General features: G+C 40.1%; 2 protein-coding genes across 2 annotated transcripts; both read left to right on the top strand.

Moving 5' to 3' along the window:
- The first annotated feature begins 2,882 nt into the window (after nt 1-2,882).
- On the top strand, nt 2,883-4,859 carry LOC106155378 (uncharacterized). The gene is made up of 2 exons (XM_087009355.1): nt 2,883-3,147; nt 3,493-4,859. Exons 1-2 carry the CDS (start codon nt 3,111-3,113, stop codon nt 4,398-4,400), a joined length of 945 nt encoding a protein of 314 aa, XP_086865481.1. The 5' UTR covers nt 2,883-3,110; the 3' UTR covers nt 4,401-4,859.
- Nucleotides 4,860-9,801: 4,942 nt separating this feature from the next.
- LOC112041878 (sarcoplasmic calcium-binding protein-like) lies at nt 9,802-10,359 on the top strand. The gene has a single exon (XM_024075617.2). The coding sequence runs from the start codon at nt 9,802-9,804 to the stop codon at nt 10,357-10,359; it is 558 nt and encodes a 185-aa protein (XP_023931385.2).
- Nucleotides 10,360-10,485: the final 126 nt, after the last annotated feature.

Genomic DNA, 10,485 nt, shown 5'->3' on the forward strand with positions numbered 1-10,485 from the left:
TTTCTCGGTCTGTTTTATACATCGGGCATTGAAGTATAAAATGGCATTCGTCTTCAGTCTTTAAAAACCCCATGCAGTGACATGATACAATTTAACAGTCTATACTCTAGGTTGATGAGCGACGAGCGTTTAAACGGCCACAATGATTATCTTGTGACAAGTGGGTGTGCTGTCAGTCTTAACTTCATGAATACGAAGTGCGTGGTAATTTAGAAACACAATACCAACAGTATCGTGCCACGAGGTTATCAGTATGCTTCGCAGAGCGAACAGAGATAATACGTACAAAAACGTACTCAGGAATGGCGGATTCCCCTAGTCCGACGAAATCTTGTTTTCTTTTGTCAGTCCGGTTATTTCATAGTATTCTATTTAATTTAATTTTATCCCATCCTTATTTCTTTCAAAAAATATTTCTTTTGCAGCAAAGGAGGGGAAGGGATGCAAAAATTGCGATTCATTATTTTACTAACCCTCCCCCCCCCCCCGCGTACCAGGAAAGGGTCATCATTCATTTAATTAAAATCTAAGACTGGGCTTAGCTGTACAAACCAATGGGAAGTGTCAAAGGGAGCTCTCGAGGACAAGACACCAGTCACTGCCCTGATTCAGCTAAAATAAATGGTATTCCACGATCGCGGCACTGCCGGTATTTTGACTCGGTGATTTTTGAAGTTTCACCAGGCAGGCGCATGCTCACAACAAGTTAGTATTCAAATTATCGCTAGAAGAGTGCCCTTGGTCAACCTGTCCTGTAAGATTAATATTTTTTATGTTATTCTACGACCTCATCTGTCACCTGAGGTTACTACATCTATATACATGTAATACTCTAACCTACACGTTCGACCTATCACACACAGAAAGCGATGTCTTAATTTCCCACAGGAGTCAAAGCTCTGTAAAACCGGGCTATTGAAGAAAAGATACCGAATATGCACTTTTGTATCCCTCGAAAGGGATAACACACGCGCACGTGCACCTACTCAGGAGTCAAAGCTCTGTAAAACCGGGCTATTGAAGAAAGATACTGTATTTGCACTTTTGTATCCCTCGAATAGCAATGTTTGTGCGTGATTATACAATTTATCATTATCAGCTGACTACACAGGCTCCTTGACCCATTCCCATACCTAGATCAATCTAGCAGGATCGACCAAACTCCGAGAGGTTCTCGCTAAATTTCATCCAGCTTAAGCGGCTCTGGTGTCTGGCACGCCTACTGAAGCTGTTATCTATCGTTTAGCGGTTTTAGTAGGCGTGCCAGACATTTAAACCACTTTAATCTGAATGCAATTTAGCGAGAATCCCCTCGGAGATTGGTCGATGCTGCTAGATCAATCTAGGTATGTGAATGGGGCCTTTGCCTTTTCATTCCATCCCTACGACGACGCAAGTTGAAATATCGTTTACTGAGTATTAACCTGGTCGTAACATGTCTATTACATGTCTATTATTCAATCAATAATAAAAAAAACATATTTGCACACCACAACTGACACTTTACAACTTATTAATGGAGTTTCGGGACTTGATCACCATCGACGCTAAAATAAAATTGTTTTCATTATTTTATCATTATCTTTTTCATGTCATTTAATTTCTTTATTTTTGAAGTGACGGACTGTTACTCCCAGTGCACTTTTTTTGGGGAAAAGGGCGAGGTCTGATTTGAAGCAGATTTTTCGTTTAAGAAAGGAGTAGCAGTCGCCAGTCGCCTGTGTTTGCATTAAAGATCTTTAACTTAAGTGAAAGCCCTGGCGCACTATAACTGTTACCGACAAAATGTTGTGAGACAATTTAAAGGCCGTTCTTGATTACCAAGAACTCGTATTATCATCAGCTTTTCTGTATTCTACTCAATGCCAGGAGGAGGCATGTTAATCTGTTAATCTAATTGCATTCAGCGAGAGTCCCCGTGGAGTTAGTGTGCACTAGCTAGTACGATAGATTCATTGGGCGCATTCAGATTCACACATCGCGCAAGCAGGGTCGGTTCAACTTTGTGGGGAATTCTTGCTATAATGTAGTCAGTGGAATAAGCATAATCAGCACGCAATGGTTTTAACTAATAAAAACCCCATAAATGCTCGAAAAGGCGTGTCAGATGATTAAGCTGATTTAACTGATTGCACTTTAGCGAGAATCCTCCACAGAGTTAGACCGGTCCAGCTAGCACGATATGTGAAGCTAAATGCAGTTATTGGTATACAAATAGGTTCAATAAATGCTAACAAATTATCATTTGAATAGCGTATTCAGAATGATAATGTTATTTAAAATATTTTGTATACAACCTAATAAGCCTCATGAATAGACCCTGCTTGAGATGGTGTTGTTACTGTTAAATAATTCAGAAAAACTGGGATGGGAGAGGGGGGGGAGGCTATTCGAGGTTAAGACTTTAACCACTGCACAAGGGAAGTGATGCATTTTCACAATCTTCATCCCTACATATACAAACGTGCTAACACACGCGCACGTGCACCTACTCCTGCACCCCCACCCCCCTCTCACATAACACACACAAACAAATCTATATCTTTCTCCTCTAAGGCAATCCAACTCACCACAAGTACACGCGCGTCTCCTAAAATATCGATTGGGTCGACATTCTTACAGCTGATTAATTAAATGTGTCGCCAAAATTAGTAGGGCGCCAGATAGGCACAATTGTCATCAATACTGTCAACAAAGTGCCTCTGTGAACGACGTAACGAAAACAGTGCCAGCATTTTATAGGTATTCGATCGCATTCTTATATACGGCGTAAGTCAACAGGTGAGCTTAATCTGATTGTGTAAACTTACGAAGTGAGAATAACGATGCCTTCATTAGCCCTCAAACAACATGTGGTTGTTGTATTTGTCGATTTTCAAAATGCCTTGATTTCGTCATGTAACAGGCGTCTTCGGCCTCTAAACAAATGCAGGGGCGGAGAGGGCATTACGTGAATGGGGATCGCGTCTTACATTTGATTAATACAATTCGCTGGTCGGTGTTACAGTCCCCGTAGTAGGACACCGCAGTAGCAACACTTTCAATGGGCTGATACACACCCTAACATCGTGGGTAGATAAGGATAATAAGGTTTTAAGGAATAAAAAACCATGATGAGAAGAGAAGGAACCAGGTCAAAGTCGGCGGGTGAGTTTTTGAGCATCTTTGAGGGAAATAGTCCTTTTTTTATAAAAAAAAAAAGAGGTCAAAATTGAATAGCAGAATTGAGGAGCCTTTTTATTGAACTCAGTTGTGATTATTTGATTTATAGACATTTAGACTTATTATGTAGATATATTAAAATGATAAAGATTAGGCAATGGCTGTAATATACGAAAAACGCATCCCAATAAACATGTTACAAAAACTTTAGTATCACTGTTGCATACTATTATGCAAAGAAATCTAAATCTACACGTCCTCCCAGTTCAGTATAGAGCTTTTTAGGCTTTGTCGACCTGATTCATTCTAACTCTACCATGCATTATTCAGGCACAGATTTTGGTCCACTGCGAGATGTACTGTCACAGGCCCTAATGGCCAAGAATCATCTCCGAATACGCGCCTTTGTTGACAGATACTGGCCTTTTCTGCCAACCATCGCAGGTTTGCCGGACAGCACAGGTCGCTGTAACATCGGTAGGGCAGCAAAGTGCGGGCTAGTGGGTGCCGTTGACGCGTTCATATCTGCCGGGGTGGACGTTAACGCCAAAAGCATCTCTGGATGGTCGCCTTTGATGTACGCCGCCGGTGCTGGCGAGCAAATATTGGTGGAGAAACTCATCAGAGCTGGTGCCAATGTGCACGTCCAGGAGACAGGTGGCGCCACCGCCTTGTATCTTGCCTGCCAGAAGGGACACGCCGGTATCGTGAGCAAGCTGCTTAGAGCAGGGGCGGATGTTAACCAACAGGTCTCTGATGGTTCGAGCTGTCTGTATATCGCCACACAAAAAGGGCACAAAAACATCGTGCAGATACTGCTTTCAGCTGGAGCAGACGTTAATTTACTAACAAATAACGGTGCTAGCAGTCTTTACATTGCATCTCAAAACGGGCATTTAGAATTAGTGAAAATTCTGTTGGAACAGGGAGCAGATGTTAACATTCAGAAAGACACTGGGAGCAGCAGCTTGTACATAGCCTCACAGAACGGCCACGAGGACGTCGTCAAGGTACTATTAGCAGCAGGTGCTGATGTGAATTTGAGGAAAAACATAGGCACCAGCTGCCTCCACATTGCGTCACACTTTGGGCACACGGGTGTGGTCGAGGTTCTGTTAGAGGCAGATGCAGAGGTGAACGCTAAAACAAAGTCAGGGAAAACAAGTCTGCAAATAGCAAGACAAGAAAACCATAATGACATCTGCGTCTTGCTCAGGGCGACCGGGGCTAAAGAATGATGGCCGTCTTTGGGAAACGGCTTGAGAATTTATTTGGGTACAGTGCGAATTATATTCCAAAGACTATTAAGCTACCACTCGCATCTTCTCGTCCAGTCACGAAATAACCGAAGATGATATTCGAGATTGTTATTTAAAGTTCTCACGTTTATTTATTGAGGAACACATTTTTGTGGTCTAAATGCTTTTAGGTTATATACGCCGTAGGCGGTTTTTATCACATTTAAACTGTTTATAATGCTTGTGCCATGTTTTTCCAAAGTACACAATTTAGCCTTCCATTTTCATTAGTACAACCACTGTAGCACTACATGTACAAATAAATCAATTTTCTATTTGATTGAAAAAAATCGGTCGGTCTGGTCAAAAGCCTTAATCGTGGTTATTAAGAGTCCTTGTGCGTGCTCCAGCTGTATACAGCCTTCTTGTACGATCTGATTTTCTGGTTAGTTTTACGGTATTATATATATATATACTGGTTTTTATTGACATTTTTTTTCGAGAATAAAATCCATTAGCACAAAATTACGAATAATTGCTCGTCACGCGCCTGTACTTGGATACGATATTTTGGATTATTTTTAGTTGAATAACTTAGTTCTAAACAAAGTATGATTCATTTGGAGACTTATTCTAACCAGTTGTAAGAATAGGGCATATTGTAACAGGTGGGCCGTATAAGCTGTAAAGTATGTAAAATATTGCAGAAACCAACAGATTTTCTGAAAAAAATCTCAACGACAAGGATATGATTTAATCTTTTGTTATTTGCACGTTTTTGATAAAAAGAATTAATTGAAGTATAAGTTTGCGAACACATCATGTAAACCTAGTCATCCACCGCAACCGGCCAACGGACCATTTTCTAACGAATGTAGAATCCTACGTTCATACACGAAAAAGCAAAAGTACGTCATTCCCACATCAATCCTACCTGTGTAATTTCCAAAGGTGAATTCAGGTCTGTGAAGATTTATAATGCTTTTTACATCCTAAAACTAAATATTTATTTGCAAGAAACCCAAGGATATACCCAGGAAAGGTGTTAAAAGGGGAGTCGGAACGTTATGCACGCGACACTTTTATTAATTTGGGGTGCATGCGTTATGTAAGTTTAGATCTTTATGAATTAACTTATCTAAAAGATACACAAAATTTAAACAAGTTAAATAATCATCACACCGAACAGCACAAGTCCATTAAACAATGCATCTACAAAATTTCTACGGCCTACCTGTACGTAGTCTATAACGTATCCTTCAATATCGTTTCAAATCATTTCCACAACTGCGAATGTAATTTATTTTTAAAGACTTTCTTTTGAAAGATGTAAAAAAAATTGAAGACCACACTAAATGTGCCAATTTTTCGTAAGTCGTCCGTAGAAAGCATATCTTTTTGTCCGTGCAGAATAATTTATACCTTGACTTCTAACCAATAGGAAGGCCTGTGACGACCCGATATGTCCGACAGGCCAGAAATGTCCTACGACCAGAGAAGGCCAGAAATGTCCTACTCCAGAGAAGGCCAGATATGTCCGACAAAAAAGAGCCAGATGTGTCCGACTGGCCAGACATTTTACCACAAAAACGGCAATTATAGCAATTTATCTATGCTCGTCATCAGTCCACGTGACCTCCATAGATGGCAATACTCTGCAATAATCTCTTAAGAGATTATTAAAAAAAAAAAACTTTTTAGAAAAAAAAAAAAAAAAAAACAGGACTAATTTTGAATGTAGAAATGGATTCATTAACTATTGGTAAGTATGGGAAAAATGCTGTTTACCCCAGGAAAATCCATTTTTGGGCCAAAATGAACAGTTGTTATCCCTTTATTTATACCCCCTAGCAGCTTCAGACATCAGAGCCGCTTAAGCCGAGTGCAATTTAGAGAGAATCCCCTCGGTGATGGACCTTGAATCCGTAGGATTTCGAATAAATTTATACGTATATTGTCTGCCTAGGCACGGGTCACTGCACGAAAGGAGATATGCTGGCTGTATGCAGGCACTGCACGGACGATGCATGGCAAATGTGACAGTAGTAAATCGGTCAGTAGATCACACCACATTACAAAGGAGCAAAGCTAACGATAAACGCTTGGCCAGCTTGTGTGCTTGAATCGCGTGATGTGGTATATAATAGAAGGGTAAAAAATACTTTTACAGAGAGCACTTTTTTATTATAAAAGTATTTATTGTTATTGCGCCAATAATTCGACCGGTCGAATTAAGCCGAGATTTAATTACTGTGCCCCTGCAGGGACGACACGTGGGGAGGCGGGGAAGAGGCGGAGAGACCATTACAGGATTAAGCGGTCTTCCTTTCATGTAGGTCCGCCATATTTAGGCCGTGGACCAGCAAGCACTCGGCTCTTCTCATTCTGAATGGCCTCTAACAATACCAGACTTGAGTATGGACCACTGAACAAAAGTCAGGGATGTGGAACAAACCATTTGAATAGTGCGCATAGCTATAACAATTTTGGACAGAATGTGAAGTTAAAAGAACATTATTTTCATGTTATGTTGTACAAGGCCATGTTAATCTTTGTACCGGTACAGGAATGAACTGAATTGAATTGAATTTCAAGACGTGTTGAGGTACCTACGTTATGATGTCATTTGGTGACGTCAGTTGACGCAGTTTAGTCAAATTTCTGTCCAAGTCTGTCCTGTTTGTGAACAGACCCAGGGACGCATTTTCGACAAAGATTAGTTTCTTCATAATTACAAACACTATGTAGTTGTCGTTTTTTTTTAAAAATATTTTTCGATCATCGTACATTTCAAAACCAGATAACGAAAAATCTTTTTTTTTTCAGCAGGTACATTAAAAAATGTGCACTCATATACCGTCCTAGGTGTGTATGGGTTGTATAGTGTTTAGATTGCTGACATCTGCAATTTAAATTCTGCCCGACAAATTTGAAGGACAATAATGTCTTCTCTTGGACTGGGTGCACATGCCTAGATAGATCCAGCTAGATCGGTCTAACTCCCTGGGGTATCTCACTAAATTGCTACCAACTAACCGGCTTAAACGTCTGTCACGCCTACCGAATCAGCTAGGGGGGTAAAGATAATTACCCCCTAAAATCTGTACTAGGCGTGACAGACATTTAAGCCGGTTAAGTTGATAACAGTTTAGTGAAACTCCCCAAGGAGATAGATAGATCCAAATATCTGTGGGAATAGCCCCTTGTACATAATTTTTGCATTATTTCTGTTTAGCTTTTTTCGGTAATAGCAATCCTTTTTTATTGGAATCTCTTCTGTTTAAAACAGTGAAAGATAAGTCAGTCGTTTTTCATCTATCGTAACCCATCTAAAAGGTATGCGTTCATTCCCATTTAGGCGTTTTAAAAAACTTAGTAACAGATGTATTGAAAGGGCTGAACCAATTCCTTCAAACAATCTTTTCATTTACTTTATGTCCTGTAAATTTTGTTAACATTCTATTTTCTGACGTTGCTTCAGAGATGAAGTGATCTCTGTCAACGTTTAATCGTATACACAGCAGAAATGACTTCATTTTAGTCAATGAATCACCATGTAGATAAACAAAACGAGAGCTTAATTCTCAAGTGAAAGGAGACGAGAGTGAACGGTACTGTAGAATGAATTGAAGAAGGTTCTTTTCTTTACTGTACAGTTTGGATAATTCCGATTTCAAATGTCTTTTATGCAAGCGACACTCCCCAGGCACGTGGTTGCCACGCTGGTCTTCTATTTTTATCCTCTTATCCTGAGATATTTGACACGTTTCACCACAGGTCACATTTACGTGGCATTTTACAAAATATTTGAGAAGACTTATCCTCTCTTCGTACGCCACTGCTGTTGTTTTTAAAAACAAAAGTGGTTAAAAGTAAGTGTGATACATTAATTTCTAAGTGTATTTCTGCAAGTGGGATTTTTACGCTTTAAGTTTTCGGGATCGGGAGGTACAGGCGGGTGATATAAGCATGGCACCATCTGTGTGAATAGTGCTCTATGTGACATGGGGAACCCGTTCGCAAAAACTTCATTGTTTCAACTGTACAACTACTTAGATTAGTAGAGGCCGTACAAATTGCAGAATGAGGTTAGCAAAAGTACTGTTGAAAAAAGGTACCATGCTACATGAATTCACAACAGGGTTGCCAGGAGAAAGCCACTTATCACCTTTGTAAACAGATGAAGAAGAGTGACATGGGCTGCAAGGACCATATTTTATGATGAGTCCATATTCATCGTTTACAACGTGGGTGGACAGTTGAGAGTATGGAGAACATGATAAACATCTTCTTTGTCACAGTATATGCATTTCCTCATTAGACAGTCCACTTCAATAATAGTTTACAGGTGTCAGAAATGGTGAACTAGAGTTGATAAATGGGAACCAGAACCACGAGCGTTTCACTGACAGTCTACACCATTACCGGTAGAAAACACCTTTGGGGACAGGAACCATCCGTTCATTTTCCAAGATGATAACGCTACACCCCAAAGGGCCAGGGCTCTAACAGAGTGGCTCTACCAGCAAGGCATCAAGAGTGGAGTGGCCTGTCCAATCACCGCATGGAAACCCCATTGAAAGCCCGTGGAATGAGATTGGAAAACAAGTGACAAAGGATTGCCTCTTTACTACAAACGATCTAATCCAAAATATCTTTAGATCCTAGGCCAACGTAGCTCCCAGGTGATTACTGATCTTATTAGTCTATGCGCAAAAAGATTGTGGCCATGCTGAGATCACGCGGATACCTACAAAATGCTGGTCTGTAAACCTGTAGTAAAGATACTAACTTGGCATAACATGATTTCAATAAAACATTCATTGAAAACCTGACAAATCCAACTATTGTTCATTTAAAAGCAAAATGGTGCAATGCTTTCGTCACCCCCTGTAGGCCTACGTTGTTCTATCCAGAATTCTATAAACCTTTTGCATCAGCATTACTATTCGCAGCAGTACAGTAAAATACTAGTAGCTGTCCATAAATTTATGTAAAATTCAGCGTAAAATCTTATTTTATGACACCAAGGAAATGTGTTCACGGACAGCCAGTTTACACATTGGGTAAGGGTCATTCCACAGAAAAAGCGAACATTTTAGCGTCGTTAGTACCTCACACATTTCGTGTACTATTTGTATTACTGTTTCATATCACCTTTTAATTATATTTGATTTCTTTTCATATTGAAGGGTACTATAGTACCGGTAAAAGATAGCAAAAATAATGGATCAAATAAAATTATGCAGGTATTTCACAAAATGTGTGTCTGACGTGACTCAGTTGTCACCTTTTGGTGGAATGTCCCTCGAAGTGACTTTGGTTCACTGCATAGTTCATTTTTAAAATCTGAAAATCACATTTTAATTATTAATATATCATTGTTTTCAATAATCCGTAGATGCCCTTGAAGTCGGCCTCCGCTCCTTATCCAGAATTTTGGCTTCGCAAAATTCGCTCTATGTTTGCCATGTTTGACCATGATCAAGATGGCGTCATCCGCAGAGAGGACATTGTCAACTGGTGTGTACAGAACGCTAAAGGTCGCCTTAATCAAGTTCAGATGGAAGTTTTCCAGGAACTGATGGACGAGGCTTGGGAATACTACTGGGCTGGAGAAGAAAAGAGAACCGAAGTCACTCTTGACGACATTGCAGACAGCGTGAACCGCACTTACCAGGCTCTGGGCTTCAAGGCTTTGCAAGACAAGTGGTTAGGTACCTGTTTTGATAAAGTGGCAGATATCGACGGTGACGGCTATTTGACTTTAGAAGAATTTACGACTTTTCTTGGGTTGTTTGGCGTACACCCATTGAGCGTCCCTGCGTGTTTCGAAGCTCTGAAGACCAACAAAGATGACCTCATCAGCAGAGAACAGTTCGTGCAAAAGGGGAAAGAATTTGCTTATATTACAGTAGATTCTCCAGCAAAAATGTTCTGGGGACCCTTTATTGCTTAGAAACAAGTGTCAAAATTTAAACCTTTTCAATCTGAACTGTAATATTTTATATTATTGAGACGGTTAGGGGTTTGGTATTAAGCAGCCATCCAGGCAGACTGGTTCTGGTTTTTCATAGCCCTTGTT

The sequence above is a fragment of the Lingula anatina genome, chromosome 3 (genome assembly GCF_051362555.1).
Source record: "Lingula anatina isolate TDL-2025a chromosome 3, LinAna3.0, whole genome shotgun sequence".
Taxonomy (NCBI): Eukaryota; Metazoa; Brachiopoda; class Lingulata; order Lingulida; family Lingulidae; genus Lingula; species Lingula anatina.

Excerpts from the sequence above, each read along its gene's own strand:
- LOC106155378 (XM_087009355.1), top strand. The coding sequence starts at position 3,111 with ATGATGAGAAGAGAAGGAACCAGGTCAAAGTCGGCGG. Across the intron at positions 3,148-3,492 it reads AACCAGGTCAAAGTCGGCGG|GCACAGATTTTGGTCCACTG; the intron begins GTGAGTTTTTGA and ends TGCATTATTCAG.
- LOC112041878 (XM_024075617.2), top strand. The coding sequence starts at position 9,802 with ATGCCCTTGAAGTCGGCCTCCGCTCCTTATCCAGAATTTTGGCTTCGC.